Here is a 24,251-nt window from a genome sequence, read left to right on the forward strand (position 1 = left end):
GAATGCACGAGATAGATCAACAGCAGTGACTGTTGTCAAAGCTGCCTCTTTATTTATATCCCTTCCAGTCTGGGTAAAGCCTCTTACTGTGTGCGTAGGCCGAAATGACTCAGCCGTAGGACAATCCTTCAGCAATTTGAGCTAATCTGAGCATGGCTGCTTCCACGCTCCCTTCAGTTTGCCTATGCTTCATAGGTCAGAGAACAACTGCGAGCTACTGTCTGCCGGTTGGGTCTAAGTTCTTTTGAATAAGAAAGTGCAATTCCACTGAATGGCCACTGCATGGAATATGGGTGCTTGGTGTTTATATAGTGGGGCAGGGGACTTATGCCAGTAAGTATATACCCCAGCCGGCTTTCAGCACGAGGCTTTGGGTTTTTTGGGACCCCCAGAAAACCCCTAAAGAGTTTTAAGCTATAGCTCAACAATTTGTACTAAGTTGTTCTCAGTCTTTGCAACTGTTTTCAGCACCTTCACCTTCAAACATATTTAATGTATTGAGAAACAAAACACGAAAATGACTTTGGTTCAACTTTAACATAAATTTGAATGCGATTGGTTAATTTTGAACACAGCCACATCCCATTTACAGGAGGGTGTGCACGCTTGTGCAACCATATTTTCAGTCATTTGTTTTTTCCTTCCTTCTCAAAAATATTGTTTTTAAATTCTGTAGAGTTGTGCAGATTATCACATTAAGTCACATTCAGTGGTGGAAATGTTTTGAAATAATTGATCATGGTCTCATTGTTTTTGTTTTGTTTTGTTTCACAACAACCTGGCATTTTGGCAGGGGTGTGTAGACATTTTTAGATCCACTGCAATTGACAAAAAAATATTTTTTTTACTTTTGAACACTAGAATTCCAATCTTTTTTGTCATTGAACAGTGTACAAAATTTCAGTCTTTTTAAAAATGATATTTTATTTTTACTTAAGACAGCATGGGTTCGATTCCCGGTCAGTATTCTCTTACCTGGTCACTGCCCGGATAAAAAATGGGTGGCTTACATCAGAAAGGGCATTCGGTGTGACAACTGCGCCAAGCGAATCATGCAAGTGACTCACTGTGGCGACCCCTGAGAGGTCAAGCCGAAAGTCACAACAGCAACTTAAGTACAGGAGTTGACTTTTGCCACCTCTGGTGGTGATGTTCAACCCAATGTACCTCCCTGCAATGAGTCTTTTTTTTTTTTTTTTTTTTTTTTTTTTAATCACAATTGGAGGTCATAAACAAGGGATGCATCATACTTCACATCACACGTATTTACTCTGGTGTCACCTGTGGCTTAGACTCTCCTATGGGAGTTGGATGGGTTGGAACATGTCTGCATGCTAGCCTCTTGTGCATTCAACACTGCTCTCAGCACTATTTCATGGCAGTATCATCATTATCCTCATCAGCACATTTATTGAGTGGAGGGGGAGAAAAAAAAACAAGAAAAAGAAAGACAAAAACCTGTGTGCCTTTTTAAAGCTTTAAAGGCTTTATTTTTAAATGTGTGCTTTTAAAATAAAGATCAATCATTTTCTTGATGAAAATCTCAACTGCATCCTTGCTTGGCTGACACTGACAGCAGTGCTACTGCAACCGACGAGGGCCTGGCTCTTGCTGTTGTCAGTTATGCATATTCAATGTCACTGTGAAAAAGGTTGAAACCTTCATTAGGGTTGATAAAAACTGTTTGTTTTCCTTTTGCCTTCCCTTCTTCCCTCCACTGGGATGGCACCACTTCATTTTCCTTGTGACGCACCAACAAGTTCGTAACTTTGTTTTGCTACAGTCTTTGTGAATAAAGTCTGCACATGGTCAGTAAGATGGAATAGCCCATTGAATAAGAAGGGAGGGGTGAGCTTTTGAAATAATCATGATGGATTAAGCATTTAATGCGTTTTTAAACATGTGAATAAAGACTAAAACAATAATAATAACGACAATAATCAGATTGTATGAGATGCTGGGGGGCCAAAATCAAAGTTCAGTAATCGCTTGTTTATCGCAAGGGCTTAGGTTCTGGACCACCTGTGCAATAGCTGAAATCCACAAAGTAGCGACCAAATAATAATTTAGACATTTTAAAGCTGTATGAACGTCCCCAGACTCTTATTAATCTTCCCCACTCACCCATTAACCGCTACCATACTCTTATAAACTTTCTATACTCTTAAACACTTTTGAGTCTTTAACAAACAGTAATGTACAGTGCTACTGTGCATTTCTGTTTTTTTATTTTTTATTTTATTCCTTGTATGAATAAAGGAATTATTATTAATTATGAATTTTTCCTTTTTTAAAAACAGTTTTTATGTTGCAAGCTTGGAAGCATTTATTTTACCCACCCCCCCAAAAAAAGAAAAAAAGAATGACAGCATCACTCAAAATCCAGCAATAGGGCGAATTATGTGTGAAAAGAATATGAAAAAAATAAAAAATCTGCAATATACCGAATCCGCAATAGATGAACCACGATATATCGAGGGAACACTGCAGTACTAAAATAAAAATGATCATTAGTTAATTGTAAAGGGTTTATTCAGCAACATACATTTTTAAAATGTATGTATGGCGGCACGGTGGGCGACTGGTTAGAGCGTCTGCCTCACAGTTCTGAGGACCGGGGTTCAATCCCCGGCCCCGCCTGTGTGGAGTTTGCATGTTCTTCCCGTGCCTGCGTGGGTTTTCTCCGGGCACTCCGGTTTCCTCCCACATCCCAAAAACATGCATAAATTGGAGACTCTAAATTGCCCGTAGGTGTGACTGTGAGTGCGAATGGTTGTTTGTTTGTATGTGCCCTGCGATTGGCTGGCAACCAGTTCAGGGTGTACCCCGCCTCCTGCCCGATGACAGCTGGGATAGGCTCCAGCACGCCCGCGACCCTAGTGAGGAGAAGCGGCTCAGAAAATGGATGGATGGATGTTTCTCTGGTGCCTGATTGTCTGGAAGAGGGTTGCGCCAAAGAGAAAAATACATGAATTGACAAATAAAACATCTCATACAAAGTGTAGTGTTGATAACTGAGCTGGACGATTTAAATTTTATGATGGTTAATTGACCGTTTTTCTTGAAAACAATCCCCAAAATATCTCCCAATTGTTCGGCTTTTTCGTGCCTAAATTGTCCTCCAATTCTGGCTCTTAACACCGTATGTATCCGGCGGTGTGTGTGTGGTTGACGTAATACTGTTGCCCTCTGGCGGTCACATTTGGTAATAAAGCGCAATTTTGCGGAAGCGCAATGTTCCAAATCAAAGACTTTCTCCTTTCTCGAGCTTGCAGGTTTACCTGCACACTATTTACTTCATAAAATGAAAGAGGTGTCTTTGAAAATAATCCACAGATTCTAACCATGTAAAACATTTCTACGATTAAAAAAATAGGTAGACTAAAATGAAGTCAACGAATATATTAGGACCATTAGACTGCGAAAGCCAGTAAAACTTTGGATCTACGTGCTCTTATGATTATTTTTGACATACGATAATCATCTGCCTTTTTACCACTGATTGTATGTCACCTTCTGGCGATTGTGTTTGCATGTTCTGTTTTCTGAAAAAAATATTAAAGAAAAAAGGTCTCTAGCTCCCTCCCCCTTTCCTTTTTCTCTCTTATTGGAAGTTTTAATAGTCATTGTTTGCACCAAACCTTTGGCTTCTGTGAAAAAGCAGACAAATGTCAGGAAAAGCCTACTAGAATGGCTATATTTTATTTGGAGTTAATCAGAGGCACGTTAAATGGCAGCAGGTGTATCATGCGATTCCTGTTTAATTTGAGTTTAAATGCGATTAATTGTTACCATAGCCACATTCCACTTATGAGGGTGCGCACATTTGTGCAACCAAAATTATTCATTTTCCCATTCCACTCAAAATCATTCATAAATTCAATTGAGTTGTACAGGTTATCAAAATACACATTAACGGTGGGAAAAGTTTTGAAATGACTTTTTTGGGTCCATCGCAAGGACCTGGCATTCGAACAGGGGTGTGTGGACTTTTTAATACCCATTGTAGGGGCAGGTAAGTATGTGGTAAAGATAAAATTAGACAGAACACAAGCGAGAGGAATATTAGGATTTTATTTGTTTCTATCTTGGATTAAATGGCAAAGGGTGCATGAAATTATGGTAGGTTGTACAAGTTCAAGTGTTTCAGACACTATCCTACTACACGAAATTACCAACATGGTTCGTCACCTAAAAGCCGCGAGAGCTCTTTGAGGTTGTTTTCCACTCCTTTTTTCTTTAGATTTATTTGAAATGCACGAACATTGTGATCACTTAAGCGCCCTGGTTCCGACTACATTCATCGCCCGAAACGCTCCTCACATTTCAAGAGTGAGCCACTAAAAGGTTGCAAGGCAAACAAATGTTGACCCTTGTACAGATCATCACTTTGGTATTGCATGTATACATTAACAATATTTTTGCACAGAAACAAAATGTACAACTGTATAAATATACAATTCATCCACCATGTTTGATGGCTAAAAACATTCAGACAGGGACACCCACCACAATATTGTGATGGAGTCCAGAGGAGAAGAACATAAAGCCAAGTCAGCACCGTGAGCCCTGTGAGCGAGTCTAACCCACGGGCTGGAAAGCACAAAAAAGGAAAATCAATTAAAAAGGCATTTAATAAAACCCCTACACACTTTTAAGTGATTTAAGCACAAAAAGAAGGCAAAGTAAAAACAAGGCCCCCATGATCAAGGATAAAAGACAACAGAAAAAAAGAGGAAGGAGGAAAGAAGTCCCCTGGAGTGCAGCCTTTTTCATTTAAGATCAGAAGAGTGGTCCGAGCCAATCAAATCACTATGGGCCGTGGAACATCACACTGGAAAAATGAAGGAAAAGCGAGGTACCTAGGCAGTGATATGACAAGGAGGGGGAGTTAATGGTCAGGGTGGGAGGGGGATGGGACAGATGGTGTTCCACTTGTACACTTGTGAATGAACAATGCGCCCAAATTGCTTGTGGGAAAATGTCACTTACAGCAGAATAAATACGCTTGCATGGCCTAACAGCTACTTTTCCCCCACTAAAATTGTGCGCCATTGCTAACCGGAAGCAAGTGAGATCGACTTAGCCCCGACTACTTATCTACTTCATGTCAGCGGGTGGAATAGGACGGGGGTGGGGGGTGGGGGAGGGTGACAGGAAAGTGCTCTACTGTCCCGGTGGCGGTCATAAACCGTTGACCGTGATCTTGATGTCAAAGCGTCCCTGGTAGCGATCCTTATCACTGTAGGATATGTTCTCGCCGTAAACTTTGCACTCGATGCGCAGCTCCTCGTTCCTGGTCAGGTTGGTGAAGTGCAGCGCCACCAGTGGCTGCAGGTAGTGGGGGTGGAGCAGCTTGCCGTAGTACGGGTAGTACTGCAGCGGGAAGCCATTGGCGATGCCGTAGTACTTGATTTCGCCGATTTTCCCGGCATCTTCCTCTCTCTGGAATAGAAGGGGGCAGACGAGGAAGAATCATTATGTAGACGAGGGCTGCAACTAACGATTATTTTAATAAGCGTTTAATTGACAGATTAATCAATAAACCCGATTCAAAAAACTAAAATTTTCATTATTTTATTCAATAACAGGACATTTCAATTTGACAGTGCAGAAAATGCATAACCAAATTGGTTATAATTCAGTTATTAGTTTGGTCAGAAAACGGGCAACATTTTTGTCATACTTTTCCCAAAGTAAAAGCAGATATTTACAAATGTCTGCTTTTGATGAAACAAAAAGATAAGTCTGCTTTATTGCTATTAGAATTATTAATATATACTACTTTATTATTATAATGAAAAATAATAATACTGTTAAAATGCTGACATTCTGAGGATTTGGAAAATTTTAAGTTAGAAGGTCTAAACAATACATTGACTGTCAAAAATCATCGATTTGTTTGATAATCGATTGGTTGTCAATTAATCAAGTCATCATCGCACGTCTAATGTAGAAAAATAGATACTTTAGTTATCAAGAGAGGAATTAAGAACGTCAAAGCAGCATTATTCAGACATAAAACTAGAAGAGAAATAAACAGTAAAATACAAACAAATACAAGAGCAGTATTAAGGGGGAGTGATAAGAAATTGAAATCTAATCCAAACAAGAAAAAAGCAGAAGATTAAGATGATGTATGTTGGTTTGTGCCAAGTAATTCATATATAGTGGCACTTTGACTAACGAGTTCTCCAACTTTTTGGAGTTACGAGCCATCGCTTGGTTGATTTTCTACTTTGTGTTGAGAGTAAAAATTTGACTAAAGTGCTCTTCCCCCCCCCCCCCCCCCTTAACCATGTCTATTTTGCGTGCAGTGTACAGATTGGCACATAGAAAAGAGTTTTTCAAAAATTAGGCCAAGTGTGCTTGCTTCAAGCGGTTTATTGCCACTCCCAGTTGAGGTTTACTGTAAAACGAAAAGAAAATGACACATCATGTGCCAAACCACATACATTTGTATTACAAAAGTCTACTATTAATGTGAAATGCCACAGAGGGGCTCACAAAACTAGCATAGATATCACGGTGGTTATAAACCTTTGAACACAAACAGTGCAAAAGCCGACAGACGGAGCATACAATATTCAGACATTGAAATCTTTATGCGCATTGAAAAACAACTAATATTACTGCAGCTTCGTTGCAACGGTCTTTGTGTTTCATTATCAAGTCTCTGTTTATTTTGTGTACTGCCCCGTGATGGCCAAGGCGTCCACAGCAGAAGGAGCAGCACAACATCCATTGAAATAAAGCAAAAGTTGCAAATCTTATTTAATTCTAATAAATATATTCCGTCAATATATGTTATTACCCTTTGTATGTTGTATGCAAATGTGTACAATACAATACTATGCTAGGTGCTATTTTCACAAAAATACACGTGACTAAAATTTGTTGGTGTTTTTTCGGGAGGCTATAACGGCTTACTGGCATTTCTCTTCATTTCGATGGGGAAAGTTGATTTGATATAAGAGCGTGATCATGGGATGATTTGAAATTGTAAGTCAAGGTACCACTGTATAGTCCAATTATGGTACAGTAACTACAATGAAGAATAATAATACACCCAAAACTGTTGCTATGCATAGTATGGATGCATAATAGTTCTATTTCATGTTGAGACATGAAAGAAATGATAGACATTCAAATAATGAAAACAAATGTGCTATTCATACTCACATCCTGTAGACACATTGGAACAATGAGTGCAAATTGAGGGGCATAACGGTGGATAATGTAAACACGTCCGTATGTTAATATGCATAATATTACATGCAGTACTTTACCCCACAAGAACATCAGGGCTGAGGCTTTTCAAGTGTGAACTACCTTATTGGTGCAGTAGATGGGGATCAAATTGGGCTGCACTTTGGGTTGCGCTTCTTCAGGGATGGTTTCATTTGAGAGAGGAGGCTGAACACAAAAAGATAAGCCACTTGATCACATTTCCTAGCAACACACAAGTCGAATTTTTGAGACCCGCATAAGTTCAGTCTACTGTCTGACGGGTGAGGCTTTGAAGCGACGGGTTCGATGTAAGTTCATTTCAAAGATCCAATTTAACATGTCCAGTCCCTTATACAGTATCTCTGTCAAATCTCATTCGAACGGGTTTTCATTTGCTGTGTCCTGAATGAGTGTATACTTCACAATATGGTAATCCCCTGCATATTTGCGGTTCACTAGTCCCAAATTCACTTATTGGCATTTTGTGCTTTTAGAAACTCCCTAAACAGTGTTTCGCCACATATTTGCGGATTCACCTGTTCGCAGATTTAATTGGGACCCATCCTCCTTTAGGTTTTTATGCACATCTTGGTGCCAAGGAACTATGCTGAAGTGAGCTGAGGAGCTTCATTTAGAGAAAAAGTAGTTCTTTGTTGCCATCTTTCGGCATCTGTAGGTAATTCTAAAGCTTTATAGGGGAGGCATCATTTACTAACTTGATATAATATATCTCCACTGAGATGAGCATTGTATGTTGGGGAGGAGTTAAGTTTAGCCTGGTTTGTTGGTGGACGTTACGGATGTGCATGTACTTGGGTACTTCCTATGCGTTCCTTCGACATCAAATCGTCTGCATTCTTTTTAATGCTGCAATATGAAGTTAAAATAATTGGAATGACTTTTGTTCTTGTGCTGTTCGTGGCAGGGCTTGGCCCCAATTGCGTTGGATTCCGCAATATCTTATAATAAGACATAATAAGACTCACCCGAGGACGGAAGTTAACAATCCGATTGAGCTTCACGATCACGCAGGGTTGGCCTTTGTCGAAGCCAAAGTCTTTGTCTTTGTCATCCAGACCAGAGCAGGGGCCCAGCAGGGTCCTGGAGAAGCGGCAGGCCCTTCTGACACCTGTATCACTCTCCAGGTCGCCCCGGTTCTTGTACTCCCCCGGCTCATCTGGAAAGGATGTGAAGTGCATATTCAACATGAGCCTGGCTCGTCTTTCTTTTTTTTTTTTTTGGACATACCTCCACAGTCCTCAAATTTCATCGGGTTGACCTGCTTGTCGTCGTCATACTTGGCCAGGAAGTCCCTCAAGGCCTTGCTGTAAGGCAGATAGGTCTCCACTTCTTTGGGGTTAAAGGACACTTCGGATTTGTCAGATCGCGGGGTGTGCGAGAGGCCTGCACGCACAAACGCACAGTTAGGGCTCCAATTAGCCACATGATCATTCTCATAACTATTGACTTTCTTCATCACTTGATGCTGCATGGTTTTGACTCGTTGAATTACAGTAATCCAAAGCGTATTTGCGGTTCACACGCCCCCTGCCTGCAGGCTGCATAACAAGACAGCATTTGTTTTGGAAACTATCACTGCATGGAGATGTGTATCTATGAGCCAGACAGAGATGCATCCCATGTGTATACATTATGTATAGTCGTTTCTATAGTGATGTTTTGAGGTTTAAACCAAGCTCCTGTTTCCGGAAAGACGACGTTGGCTGGTGGCATGTCTCCTGGACAATTGATTTAGCATTTAATCACAGTTTTAGGACGAGGGAATGAGCCTCACTGTGGAAAAACAAGTAATTGTACCCCACAAATGTTTATAATTTCCTATAGCAACAGTTGAAACCACAGGTCCAAGTAGATACGACACACCCCTTTTGAGCTGCGTGCCGACAACGATGCTAAGCTAGGAGGGTAAACGTTGTCAGCGCATTCCACGTGTGTGGAGTCTATATATGGCAAGAAAATCCAAAGATCAATGATGCTGGTACATTTTGCTTCATGTAGTTCCGAACAATGGCGTACAATTATGGCAAGGAACTGGGAGTAACCTTTCACAAGTAAAAATAGTCGTTTGCTTTTTTTTTTTTTTTCTCTCCCCCAAATGTGTTGATAGTATATGCGTTGGTGTTGACAAAAAAGTAAACCTCATGAAAATCGGCTGAAAAATGAGAAAGTTACGACTTAATTTCAACGTCCACACGTTCCCTTCGATAGGTACGTCGACCTCTCCAACATGGCCGCCACATAGGCACATCCGTTAGCCAGACTGCTACAGCGCGCTGGCGTATCTAGTCTTTATATGTATGGTTGATACCATAAATATACTACAAACTAAGCCCACATAACACTTAAAGGTTATTTCAAACATGTTTTACAATATTACCCTTACAAATAAACTTCTTACAGATTATTTGATCCTTAAAAGACTGCAAAGACTCTCCAAAGCTTCCACTAACATCCATCCGTCCATCCATCCATTTTCCAAGCCGCTTATCCTCACAATGGTCGCGGGAGTGCTGGAGCCTATCCCAGCTATCTTCGGGCAGGAGGCGGGTAAACCCTGAACTGGTCGCCAGCCAATCACAGGGCACATTTAAACAAACAACCATTTGCACTCACATTCACACCAACAGGCAATTTAGAGTCTTCAATCAACCTAGCATGCATGCTTTTGGGATGTGGGAGGAAACCGGAGTGCCCGGAGAAAACCCACGCAGGCACAGGGAGAACATGCAAACTCCACACAGGCGGGGCCAGGGATTGAACCCGGGTCCTCAGAACTGTGAGGCAGACGCTCTAACCAGTTGTCCACCATGCCGCCTTCCACTAACAATCCAGGCTAAACTTAACTCCTCCCATCACTGCAACATACTTCCTTGACATAAATTACTACTATTTTCCCATTAGCTAAGAGTGTTCTTGAAAGAGAACAAAAACCCAAATAAGTGAGATTGTCAGTGAATAGCTGCGATAGGAGCCACAGAAAAAAAATATGACTAGGTGAATTTTTGAATAGTGCACCACGAATATAAGCGGGGGTTCACTGTCATGCAAAAGGGACATTTATTGATAACTTCGATAATTAGACAATCTTGCAGGCTACAATACACTAGAAAATAGTATTTAGCAGCGGTAGGACCAAGTCATTGCTTTGCACGTCACAAGTAAGTCTCAAGTCTTAGCCCAAGTCCTGAGTCGAGACAAGCAAGTCCTGAGTCAAGTCCTTTTGAGTAATTTTATATAAAATAAAATATTTTAATACATACAATATTTTACATTCAATTAATATGTATATATAAACTGTAGTTATATAGTTAATATATTTTAAAATCCATTTTTAGTAATCAAAAAAATTTGAAAATTTGCATTGAACCTTTATAAGAAAACTAGGGGGCTGATCAAAATGTTTGCACTTACAAAGCCAATTGCCAAAACCGATCGATTGTACATTTTCAGTTTTTCAATGAAAATGCTATGCTATGACTTACTTTGTCCTCACTTTATTTCTGAAATGATATTAAGCAGACCTGTCACAAATAAGAATTTGCATCCACTAGTGCTGCAATTAGTCATTGAGTATTCTACTGACCATTCTATCGAATAATCAAGTATAAAGACAAAATATATATTTTGCTTGGTTAATAAGCAATTATGACTGCACCAGAAAATGAGAAAATTCACGTAATAATGAACGACCAATTGGTTTCCTCTTTTAGTCTAGTCTGCGTGTGGGGCCACTCCCTCATTGCGACAGCAGCAACAATGGCAACCGCGACAGAACAAATGGACCTAGATGACCTGATGATATGTTTCACTATGCTGCAAAATCGATCGCGAAGGCGGCGACGTAGATGGCATGTAGAACCAACGGGAACGCTGGTACGTCATCGCAGCATGTGACTAAAACCGACCAATCACGAGTGATGGTGTCCGCGGCGTTCGACGCGCAGCAACAATTTTTGGCGTGCGCGCGGCAAGCTACGCAGAGGGGCCGCGCGGGGCAATTCGTCGGTCACGTGATGCAATGCGAGCGTTGTCGGCCGCGCGACCGCGGGAGTATAAAGAGGCCTCCAGATGTTCATCATTTACATAGCCACTCCCACCACACTTCAGTTGTACAGCCGGGTCCACGATACCTTGTCCTGCATGCTTCCCCTCCGGTCTTGTCCAGTCCTGTCGTTCCCTCACAGAGTGTAGCACTACTGAACCATACAACACTCGAATCCAATGTGTCATTGTACTAGGTATATAATGCTTTACTTTCCTCACCTTGTTTACAGCTAGTGGTTTGTCTTTTGTTGTCTTCTTTTCCTATATTATTAAGTTACCTTTTCACTCTCTCCTTTGTTTTTTTTTCTTCCACTCCCCTTTTAAAACTTTGTTCTGTTTGACTGAACGACTGTAATTCTCAATAAATATCCATCAAAGTAAAATACAAAGAAATCACAGTGGCAGCTTAAAAAGTCCACTATGACACAGTAAAACTGTTCCGGCATAAAAGGGATACAGATCTTCCTTTCTGCTAGACCTAACAGCTGAACAGGACAAAAAATAAAAAAGAAAAGAAGAAAAGAAAAATTGTATCCAACTGGAGTCAGAACACTAGGGGGCACTACATAAAAATACTGTATCACATCAAAAAGAGGCAAAGAAGAAAAAGACACAAAGAAGAATGTAGCTTCATGTCAAATAGATGCTAGCTGTGTGCTGAACGGTAAATAAGGTGAATAATAATTAAAAAACAAAAAAAAAGAAGACTGATGCTTGAGAACACTACACGGACTAAACCAGACTGTAATGCACAGGAAGCCCAGACAGTGCAAGGACAGCCCGCTGTGTAACCATTTGCGTGATCGCTCACAAAGCAAGCTGCTAATGCTAAGGAAAACGAGCATAGGTGACGTCAAGCCGTGCGATTCCCACAATACAAGGTGGATTTTTTTTGCTTGCTGCAAAAAATAACGTCCTTATTTTTACGTTCATTGTCGTTGTCATTTCTGTATATGTTAACTGTGGTTCTTGGAATGTATACCTTATTTAACCGTCACCTTGATTGCGGATTTATTTTGTAATTTTTTAAAATGAAACCATTACTTTCAGTAGTCTGTGAAAGAATGACCTCTTGGTCAAATCCTCAACCCATCAGGGTGTTAACTGTCAAAAGATAAGTCCTAACGATACATTAGTAACAATAGTGTGGGACACTTTGACTGAAGAGGTAATCATTGAGACCTAGAATATTATGTTGTCACCATTCAAAATTTCCTATAGTAAAACAATAAGTGACATATATAGCTATAGAAAGAGAGGGCTAAGGAGTGTTTGTTTGTCAGTGCTGTGGTCGAAGTCTTTTCAAGTCACTGGGCTCAGTCCAAGTGACGTTACGAGTCATTGCTGTTCAAGTAGAGTTGCAAGTCTTCTAACATATTGTCAGGTCGAGTCTAAAAGCATCAAATTCATGACTCGACTGACTCGAGTCCACACCTCGGGCATTTAGCCATTTGAGCATTTACTCAATATCCCACTACCGTGCTATTTTTTCCATGTAGTAGTATCCTCTTTGTCCTCAGCAGAAAGACATTACAGAGCACGAGTAGAATGACGAGAGCGCATTAGTAGAACGACTACATCTTACTAGTGACGTTTTTTCCTCCCCCACTACTGTATGACCTTTCTGCACAGTAGTTGAAGGACTACGTTACTATAGTGAGGCAAAACTGTGCACTAGTTGACATTTGCATGCAATGAGTAATATGGGTGAAGCGCAAGTTGTAAACTAGTAGAATTTTCTAATGTAACTTGTATTACTAGTAGCACACAGTTGTCAACTAGTGGACAATTTTGCTTTGCTAGTGTACCCTAGTCTTTCTACTAGTGCCCTGAATTGTCTTGCTAGTGAGTACAAAGAGCGTACTAGTACATGGACAATTCAGGGCACTAGTAGAAACTAGTAGTAGAATGTCTTACTAGTGATGTTTGTTTCCCCTCGACTGCCTTCTGGTACTGTATGAAATTTCTTCACATTAGTAGAATGACTGGGGCACACTCATTTGACAACAATGCGTCACTAGTGAGGCAAAACTCTGCACTAGTACTAATTGTGAAGCCTGAGACGTTAACTAGCATGCAGTTGTCAACAAGTGCACAGTTTTATCTCGTCATTACGCCTTAGTCGTTTTACTAGTGCTCCCCAGTCGTTCTACTAGTGAGCTGAATTGCCTTACCAGTAAGGACTAATAGCGTACTAGCACATGGACAATTCAGAAAATAAATTCAAATAAAAGCTAAAAAAAAAAAAAAAAAAGAAAATTCAAATAAAAGCTCAAATTGTAATTGACCACCTTTTGCAGGTTTGATCCGCACCAGTTAGTTTGATGGGTTCACATCAGTCCAATTGAACAGCAATTTGAGCCAACCTAAACGTATGAAAGCATTATACAGTGGTGCCTTGACTTACAAGTATAATTGGTATATGACCACGCTCATAACTCAAATCAACTTTCATTTTAATAAATGGAAATGCCACTTAGCCATTCCAGCCTCCCCAAAAAAATTGTATAGTATTACATTGTAAAAAAATATGCAGTAATAAGATAATAGAATGTAAAGAACATCATTTTCTTTTTGCTTAAATTCATTGAACATTGTGCTCCTCCTTCTAGTATGCCTGCATTGGCCACCAGGGGGGCATTATATTACAAAAATCCACAGATTTGAAGATTAAACACAAAGACCATCAACTAAGAAGCAGGGATATTAGTCATTTTTGCAGAGCAGAAAGAATATATGCCTGTGAGTATTGTTTTAAACGCTGCATGTGTCGCTGCACTGTTTGTGTAAATATCAGTTGTTTAAAGCTTTAAAACTACCACAATATCGATGCTAGTTTTGTTAGCCTGTCTATGGCATTTCGCATTATGCATTAACATTAAGGTAGCAGACTTGTGCAAGTTATGTGGTTTGGTGAAATACATGTTTTTGTTTTACATTTTGATCAGCACATTGCATGCTCAGGGAGGGCAGAATAGACATCCTCCGCTTCTTCTCCGCACTCACTTTCTTCGGACCCATGGTTAGAAAAAAGTGAAATTTGTGCTCAAAACAGAAAGTGACTCAGTGACGGCGTGAATGTCAGTGCAAGTGGTTGTCCGTGTCTATATGTGCCCTGCGACTGACTGCCGACCAGTTCAGGGTGTCGTCCGCCTTTCGCCCGGAGTCAGCTGGGGTAGGCTCCGACTGAACAGGATAAGCGGTACTGAAGAGGAGGAGGATGGAAAAGAAATCTACTGAGCAAAGACTCTTCACTCGAAGAACTTGTAAGCCAAGTTACCACTGTACTCTACAAAAGCCGGCAGCCCTGAGCAAACAGGACACAGACTTACCGGGGGGTGCGACTCGGTCCTGCCATGTGGGCTTGTAGTTGCTCAGGGTGAGTAGCAACGCCTGGATGGTGCCGATGAAGATGCCAGCCAAGCAGCCGTAGAAGATGATGTAGAAGACAATAATTTTGACTGCGGGGGGTGGACAGAAGAGCGAGAGCGGGGTCACATCGGCAAAAACTCAAGGTCACAGTGTGGTCAAAAAAAAAAAAAAAAACAACAACACACTAATCAAAAAAGTAAACAAAAGCGATGGCATACTCATGTGTTGCAATATTTACAGCAGACTTTGGTATTTGAAATATTTGTCCGCCTCCAATCCTAAAGTAGCCTCTTTCGGCAACAAACTAGTCAGGCAAGAATTCATTTAACCCTCTTCTGCTCACTGCAATCCGTAACCTCCATGATATAAATGCGAGAGGCATTCTAAACACAGCCAGGTTCCAGCATTAAACATAAAACGATACAAATGAGGTGGCTAGCGTCCGTACGCATTCAACAGAATTCAAATGTGAGGCCCGAGCACATATGAAACAGTTATGCTGACACAGGCATGCAAGTCCTTGTCATCCCCTGCGCACGATGTACTGCAGCTGAACAATGAGAGAAAAATCTCATGACGGAGGATCCAAAATGGGGTAAATCCGGATGTCACGCTGCTGCTCGATGACTTCTGACATTCGGCTGCAGGAAGCAATGTCAAAAAGGGCAAGGCAGTCAGACGCCATTAATGAATCACACATTACTTCTTTGATGACTAATTCAAGATGCCTCGGGCAGGCTTATCTCAAATGAGCTGCTGCGTTATGATACAGCCAGCGGAAAGGTTTGCATTCTGCCAACGATATAAAGGTGTTTATCCAAAAATAGGTTTTGGTGGTTGCTTGCAGTGATGTAGAATTTAAGTATATTATGGGGAGACTCACTTATGTGCTATCCAATAAATATTACACACTAATGGCATTAAAAATAGGCTATTATGGCCATATCAGATGGATTATTGTGCAAACTGGTGTTTTCCTTCCTGTAATATCCTGACAGCCTCGTCACAGCACCGTGTGATGCCTCAGCACTTTTTTATTTTTTTTTATTTTTATTTTTTAATTACGAGCCCAAGAAGGTCAAACCTGAAACATTCACCGAGTCTATACATACATTTACATAAGCTAAGCATTCCCAGTGCAGCACAGGACTTGTGACATTGAGAGGCGCTGCAAGGACATGCGCACTGGCGCCGCACGCGAAACTCGAGAAGGTCGAAGCCTTCGTTAATCAGTCGCATTGTCCGTTAAGATTACACTGACATCTGATCGGAGGAACCCGACACGGATCGATAGTCCCCCCCGCCCCCGGCAAATCCACTCCACTTTCCGAGCAAGGCCGTATCACCTTGACTCACCTTGGGTTGTGATGCATTTTTAACCCTTTGACGGTAGTCAGTCCGTTAAAATAATATTTTTTTAAAAAGCCGCTCGACGTTCAGCGGCTACGATTCTGAAGCTCTCCTTCCATCACTCTGTGCTTTTTTTAAAAATGATATTTGTGGATATGCACGATCGATAGCGGAGTAACGGGCCGGGTAGTACGTGAACGCAACACGGGCGAAATCAAACAGGTGGCAAGGAAGCACGAGGCGGCTCCTACTTACACCAGCTGCCTCCCGTACGACCGAGCAGCTCTCCTTTCTCCGAATCCCACAGAAACTTCTTCCATCCGCCATCGTCCTTCTTTGGAGGCATGATTTTCGCTTTTCTTCAATTTTTAACTTCCCGTTTTAACTTCCGGAATGTCCACCAACTGCTCGCCGAAGCAGACTGGGCACCCAGCTCGGGTTCGTTGGACGTCTCCCAAATATAAAGAGTCCGGTCGAGGAGGGTCCGCCCCCCACTGAACGCCCCACGGTTTACCTACTGGAGGAGGCGGAGCGGCGCGGGCCAATCGGGAAGCAAGGAAAAGCTGCGGAACGGAGGCGTCACGAGGACGCATAGACAACCTATGGAGTCAGGACATTTTCTGCAAGACTAAAAAAAAACTCAACTACATCAAAGATGGATTTAATGTCTTTTTTTCAAAGACACCGAACTTTTACAATGCTTACAAACTCAAGGCCTGGGGGCCAGATCTGGCCCACCAAATCATGTTTCTTGTGGCCCACTATAGCAAATAAAGTGGATGTACTTCATGTTCCCTGCTAAATTGATTAATTTTGGCCATTTTCACTCACTTTTTTCTTATTTATTTCAGATTATAATATTATTGTTAGCCTATTTGAATCATTTTTGGGGGGATTATTTTAGGGTACCTATTCTATCTAAACCCCTGCTTATTCACCTTGTTGTTTACCTGATCCCCTGCAAAAACAATTTTTTTTCCTTTTATGTCTTTGTAGATTCAGGTCACTATAATCTCCAAAAGTTGAATTAGGGCAAGTGGACTCGTTTGTTGAATTTGTTGTGTTTTATTCTTGTTTTCCGAAAACATTGTAAAATAACTTCAGCAATTATGCTATTGGGCTACCGATATTTTCACCAAATCCTTTCTTAACATAAATTGAGCAATACTTTTACACTTAAACTAAATGACATTTCTTCAGGTTGCCTTAAAGGATAGAAAATATTTATCCATCTCACGCTCTCGTTGTAAATGGCTCAACAGCTAATTAAATTAATCAGAGGAAATAGGAGTGGTACATTCAAAATTACACTTAATGCGTTCCGATACTCTGTTCCTAACTGAAGAAATTCACCCATTCCCAGTGAATGGATGTAGAATTAATCTATTTCAGTCCCAGAACGAGATTATTTTTTACTTTGCTTTTAATCGGTGTGTTGTTAAAAATAGACACAGTCCAATTTAAAAATAAGTGGAAAAACACTTTATAATGAAGAAATCACTGAGGAACTGAGGATCTTAGGCCCGTTACACACCGAGCGACGTGGCTGAAACCGACTGAAATGTCACAGAGTGTGCGGGGTTCAGCAACTAGTTTTCATGAGTGGCCGACCGTCGGCACTGGTTTTGCTGTAAATGTAAATCACCGGTGAATGGTGTTGCAATGTCTCAGATGTAACGGCCAATCAAAAATGCCATGTCGTATCACGTAAGCTTTCACAACCAAAATACACAATTCCGGTTATAAGCGGGTGGCAGCCAGCTGCCAAGAATAATAGAGTACAGTAAAAAAGCAAACAATTGAGAATATCAACAAATACGAAAACAAAACATCAATCCATCCATTTTCTGGAGCGATTATCACTAGGGTCGCTCGTGAGCGTGCAGGAGCCTATCTTAGCTGACTCTGGGCGAGAGGTGGGGTACACCCTGCATTGGTCGCCAGCCAATTACAGGGCATGAAAATAACCCTAATAAAAGCGTGAATAGAACGAGGGTTGAGTAAGCAACTCAAATATGCAGGGCATTAGGTAAACAAAAAGGTGAATAAGCAGGGGTTTAGGTAGAATAGGTTCCCTAAAATAATCCCCAAATTGGGGAAATCATAAATATGCAGGGGTCCACTGTACAATTTAATCAGTGTTTCCCAGCCTTTATTTAACACCAGCAAACAAAAATCTCACTAAAAGTATGAATACTGAAATAATGATGATCTCGTCTCAATTTACCCCAAAATTTACTTTCTCAGTGTGAAATTTGGGTCTGATTATTCAACACAAAATCTGTTATACTTGCAGGAAGCCATAAATTATTTTGCTGTGTAAATGGCAACAGGTGGCTACACAAGGTAATTGTACCTTCTTCGATCTAATGAACGAGCATTTAATTGTAATCCCCAGCTCCGCCTGTGTGGAGTTTGCATGTTCTGCCCGTGCCTGCGTGGGTTTTCTCCAGGCACTCCGGTTTTCTCCCACATCCCAAAAACATACATGCTAGGTTAATTGAAGACTCTAAATTGCCCGTAGGTGTGACTGTCAGTGAGAATGGTTGTTTGTTTATGTGTGCCCTGCGATTGGCTGGCAACCAGTTCAGGGTGTAACCCCGCCTCCTGCCCGATGATAGCTGGGATATGCTCCAGCGCTCCTGCGACCCTTGTGAGGATAAGCGGCTCAGAAAATGGATAGCTGGATGGATGGAAATTGGATAAGTACCCGCGGCACTCCGGATGATCTCTCCAGGCACACTAGGGTGCCACACCACCATTGTTGGGTATCACTGGTATATACTGTATATATTGCCCATCCATCCCTGTTTTATACCGGTTATCCTTATTAGGGTCGCAGGGAAAATATATTGTGTTTTAAAGTAATAATAAGCAGTATTTATAATTTCATATATACCTGTGGATGAGAAAGAGAAGTGTCTCTGTTGCATAAATGGAGGAGTACAGTCAATGAATGTAACCATGAATGTAGAGGTCCCCCCCCCCCCTCGCCTGAAATGTGATGGTTTTGGAGATACAAGGTTTCTGCCCAATGCTAGCGAAATGTAAACAAAAAATATGTTGGCAACTCATCCATCCCTTCTTGGTTGAATTTGTGACTGCAGTTGGTTATATACATAACATTAGGTGGTACTTATTTAGCCATTATTTTTTTGAATTCTTTAAATGTGTGTAATATTGTAGGCTCTTTAGTCCAGATATTGGAAATGAATTTGTATTGAATATTGTATTGTCTATCCTTCTATTTTATTGTATCTGTCACAGCTTTCTTGTAATCTGTTACATTATGTTTGCCATAATAAGTAAATTGCTTGTTTAAATAAAGTATTATTTAAAAAAAAGAGTTAGTCAGCAGTCAGCACAGGACTACAGTAAACAACTTTTAGCTAAGTTTTACAATAAATGACTGTGTGGGCAGTAGATATCAACAAACAAAACGAATACCCCTCAAACCCTGCAATTACATCCATCCATTTTCTGTCCCGCTTCCACTCACTAGGCTCGCGGGCGTGCTTGAGCCTATCCCAGCTGACTCTGGGCGAGAGGCGGGGTACACCCTGAACTGGTCGCCAGCCAATCGCAGGGCACATATAGACAAACAACCATTGTCACTCACATGCACACCTACAGACAATTTAGTGTCTTCAATTAACCTACCATGCATGTTTGTGGGTTGTAGGAGGAAACCAGAGTACCCGGAGAAAACCCACGGAGGCACGGGGAGAACATGCAAACCGGATTTGAACCTCCTCAGAACTGTGAGGCAGATGTGCTAACCAGTCGGTCACCGTGCCGCCCCTGCGATTACATGTTCAAGTCAATGTTTTTTTTGAGCCTGTAGTTCAGTTGTCTTCACATTCCATCTCACTGAGAGGGGTTTGTTAAAATGTTGATTGTCTACCTAAATAATGTCGTCAAAGAATTTAAAACACCTCTCCGTCATATGAAGCGCAGCACCACATCACAACAAACTATAGCCACGATGTCTCTGTCTGTGAAACAGACCACTATTATACTTACTGTAATGGTTCTCGTGAATATTTTACAGTCTTGATGTGGGAACAAGAACAGTCTTGTATAAAGTACCTGTAAGCAATACTAGAGTGTCAGTACAAATAGCTGAACAAAAAAAATTACTTGGTAGAAGTTAAAGTTACCTTGTATGTACAGTACCAGTTGTACTTGTTGTATGTAAGTATTGGAAGTAAATTGTTGCAGTTATTGTAAATAGTGAGTGGTTAGAACTTTAATTATGTTTTCATTTTTTTAATTTATTTTCATTTAGTTTACTTCAGTTGGGTAGTTTTGGAAAATTATGTGCTTCGCTGTAGACAGCTGTGTGTGCTGGTGCGCGCATGTGTGAAATCGCTCAGCAATGTGCTTCGGCTGCTTGTTTAAATGTAAACATGGATGTGTAAGACAGGCTTGGCCAAGCTTCTGCACATGGTGGTACCGACATTTAAATATCACCTCAAGGACTAGAACGTTGTCTTGTCATGTACATAATCCTGCTCAGTGATATATTCCCTTCATTTCTTAAATTATATTATTAGAAGAGTCGTGTCCAAAACTGGCCATCACACAGCTCCAATGTGTAGTGCAATTTACTTCATGTTGTTGAGCAACATAATCTCCCGCTTGAAGCCTTTAGACAACTTGAAGTCGGTTTCGGTGAAACTTTATCACTGTCCGAAGCATCCGCTTTCCCTGGCTGTGCGCGATCGCCTGCTCTAGCAGTTTGGTGTTTTCATCAGTGGCGAAAGTAGCAAGCCTTCCGCTGGGTGGTTTGTCAAGAGCAGATCCTGTTTTGAGAAACTTTGTTAATTGTACTACACGTTGGAGCAGTGTGACAGCCATAAAGCTTCTCTAACTGGTGCTGATTTGCAGCTGAGGACAGAAAAATGACTTGCAATGTCACTCCAATATCAACTGGCCAGCAAGCTAAGGGAATGATATGCTTACAGGACTGTAAAGCCTAAGCTGTCAAATGCTGATGGCCTTATGTCTGTCTGAATGACACCTGCAATTAAATAGGAGAAGAAGGGTATCGTGACTTCTGGGACACCCTGCACAGTTACTAGCATCTAGTACCAACGAGACAATAGGTAAAAGGTGGATGATTAGCATATCTCCTTGACGTTTGACTGGACTCAGTGGCTTAGCAAGACCACCAGACACCACCCAATGAGACATTACTAAAATCACCTTGACTCGTTGCCCCTCTTCCCTTCAAAATAAAACATGTTGGATGGCTGGATGGATGCACGAGACCCATACACATGCACGCAACGCAACTAATAAAAATATAATCCAATTGATTTAGACAAGGACAAAAAAATGGCATAATTCCCACCACGACTTGATCTTCTTGTGACGGAAACTGACCAAATCCAGAATCAGTGGAACCAACAATGATAACCCGCCAACTACCAGCTTTTCTCTGTTTGTGTACATAATAAACATATATTTTGTGAGGGTTTGTGTATAAACGGGGTGTGCGGGTGGTGTTGGTGGAGGATGGACTCCTGCCACAAAAGCGCAAGCGATTTTGTGAGTTTGAGGCCCACACGTCTAATGTTACACAAAGGCTTTCTAGTAAAAGCATTTCATTATTTGTTTTTCAACGGGTTTTAAGCGTAAAAGTATTGTACAGGGAAGTCGTGCTGCAACATGCCGGGCAGCACTGAGTTCCACTGGATGCAGATGCAGAAAGAAAAAGAAGAGGCAGAGAAGGTCCCCGACTAAACTCCAGTAGTAGTCATTGTTCCCACAGAGCCGAGAGACTACATGCCTGAGTACTGTCGTATGCTATATCTGTTAGCGTTGCAGCTCCGTGTGTGCTAAAGTTGCAGTTGTTTGAAGGTTTATGATTAATGTAACATTGAAGCTAATTTCTGGTAGCACGTCAGCATTAAGATTGCTTTCATTATTTGTTGAACATTTTGCTGTTTAAATATACAGTGGTTAATTCTCTTTTGTTTTATTCGTTAGTTTTACAATGAACTTCAACTGGGGTGACAGTTCTTCGCCTCATATTTGGAGGACTGTGCGAGCGAGAGCGTCTTCTTATTTAAGTGATGTTATTAGATTCTTGACAGTGAGAGAGTCAGAACAGGCACTATGGCAAACTTTTAAAAGTGTGTTTTAATACGTTTAAATGTGTTTAAAGCATGTGTGTGGGTAATTTAAAAACAATTGTAAGGGGTCTCTATGTTAGATATTTTGCGGGTGGGTCTGGAACATACCCCCCGTGATAAACAGTCATTGGACAGTAAAACAGGCAAGACACATTCACCTTCTATGTAATTCTGACTGGAAAATACATTCACCAATCCCTAAAGAAGGCACACAAATTCTTATTTGCCTCATTTAATAGATCCATTTTGTCAATAACTAAAGTAACCAAAATATTGGAAACATTTCTCACTATGACACAGGACAGTTCTACATCACTGCAAACTAAAGATATGATAATAAACTGTAACATTAATACCTCTCTGACAGTGTCACTCAAAACTGAGCATTGTTTTCAGTGTAAATCTGCAATATTTGCTCTGAATGGAATCCCCTTAGGTTGTGGTCAAAGTGGCCAATGAGTGTAGATGTGTGACTGACAATCATAATAGCAATGGGAAATATAGCAAAATGAGATTGAATTTAGAGGTAAATTGCCTGAATCATACATAAACAACAACAACAACCACAACAAAAACCTTTAAAAACCCATAGATGTGAACAATGGCCTGAGTGTGAAACATAATTGGTGGAAATTTTCTCTTCAGGCGAATTTTGGAAGTGCTGTTTTTGAAAGTGCACGTGATCTGTGACTGATGTCTTCTGGGCCAGAAAGGAGGAGGTGCACTCATGATTCATTCTGTGAAATGAAAGTATGTCATGTAGGCAAATGTCTTTAGATATCTTGCAGCAGCTCTTAAGTCTAACGACTGTACAGAAAACAAATTATTCAGGATTTCTTTTTCTGTCCGTAAGAAGGATTACTTTCGCCAAACTTTGGAGAGGGGTGGTGCATGAACCAACAAGATCTCATTGATTTCGAGACATACCTAGGCATTATTTGTGAATAATGCATGGACCATACTCACATAGCTCAGGCATATGTAGGAGATGCAGCTCTATAAAGGTGTATTATTCGATGCTGACTGTTTGATTTTCACAGAACGCTGCGCTTTAATGAGTGCCTTTGGAGTGAGTTCTTTCCATGTTAATGTCGTCAAAGTCCAAAGTACTCAAAGAGGTTCATTTGTCATTAACTGAGACTCTTTTTTTATATGACTTATATGACTCCACTCTAGAGTTCTCTAATAGCACTTATATGCAATAAGTCCTATATTGGTACCTTACGAAGCTATATGCGGACATCATCTATCGGGGTCCACAGACAATGGTGTTATAACACAGTTTTTCGATAGACCATGTGGATAGCATACCATATACTGTAGAAATGTCCATTGTCTTTTAAGAAGCCAAGGCCACCACCTAATGCCAGAGGTCAATTATTGACAGGATCAATATGGCAAACTCTCAAAGGAACTTAGTTAATGTGTAGAGTTTTAAAAGAATGTTAGCTGCATTTAACTTCTTCAACCTGCACCAAACAAACGTCAAACGTTCATGAACAAACAAATGGGATGGTGATGGTGTGTTCAGTGATTGACAGATAGCACAATAGAGGGGGAAAAGGGTAACCTCCTCTTGGCTAACTACAAAAATGGTAGCATGTCATCATCTTTGTTTGTATGCATGGAAAATTAGCTTCTACGTCATTCATCATTCATACTTTACATCCATCCATCTATTTTCTTTACCGCTTATCCTTACTAGGGTCGCGGGCTGCTGGAGCCTATCCCAAAGGCGGTGTACACCCAGAACCAGTTCCGTAGCGCCTCAATGAGAGTAGACTTTTTACTACGTAAAAGTAGTTCTGCGTGTGTCGAGCAGAAATCTACGACTGTACCTGTATCAGAGCGGACTCGGTGCGTGAGAGACTGTTGCGATGAACCTGTATTTTAAGTAGGACTTCTGATATAATGTTGTTTCGTTCGCGAACATTTCGTTCAAAAGAACAAATCTTTTTAGTAAATGTAATGAACTGAATTATTTTATGAAATGATTTCTTTCTTTGAGCTCTGCCGCCGTTAGCCAGCTCCAACCCTTAGTACAATTTAGTTCACATTGTTGAGTATCATAATCTTCTGCTAAACACCTTTGAA

The 24,251-nt window shown here is 40.9% G+C and overlaps 1 protein-coding gene across 1 annotated transcript; it reads right to left on the minus strand.

The window, feature by feature from the left end:
- Positions 1-4,055: 4,055 nt before the first annotated feature.
- atp1b1b (ATPase Na+/K+ transporting subunit beta 1b) lies at positions 4,056-16,476 on the minus strand. The gene is made up of 6 exons (XM_061682854.1): positions 16,273-16,476; positions 14,628-14,756; positions 8,479-8,634; positions 8,217-8,407; positions 7,333-7,416; positions 4,056-5,445 (listed from the first exon to the last, which is right to left on the minus strand). Exons 1-6 carry the CDS (start codon positions 16,361-16,363, stop codon positions 5,185-5,187), a joined length of 912 nt encoding a protein of 303 aa, XP_061538838.1. The 5' UTR covers positions 16,364-16,476; the 3' UTR covers positions 4,056-5,184.
- Positions 16,477-24,251: the final 7,775 nt, after the last annotated feature.

The sequence above is a fragment of the Phycodurus eques genome, chromosome 1 (assembly GCF_024500275.1).
Source record: "Phycodurus eques isolate BA_2022a chromosome 1, UOR_Pequ_1.1, whole genome shotgun sequence".
Taxonomy (NCBI): Eukaryota; Metazoa; Chordata; class Actinopteri; order Syngnathiformes; family Syngnathidae; genus Phycodurus; species Phycodurus eques.

Bases quoted from the DNA above. Each gene is read 5' to 3' on its own strand.
- atp1b1b (XM_061682854.1), bottom strand. From the start codon at position 16,363: ATGCCTCCAAAGAAGGACGATGGCGGATGGAAGAAGTTTCTGTGGGAT. The intron at 8,408-8,478 runs GTATGTCCAAAA...CATCCTTTCCAG, and splicing joins GAAATTTGAGGACTGTGGAG to ATGAGCCGGGGGAGTACAAG. The intron at 5,446-7,332 runs GTAGTTCACACT...CTTCTATTCCAG, and splicing joins CCATCTACTGCACCAATAAG to AGAGAGGAAGATGCCGGGAA.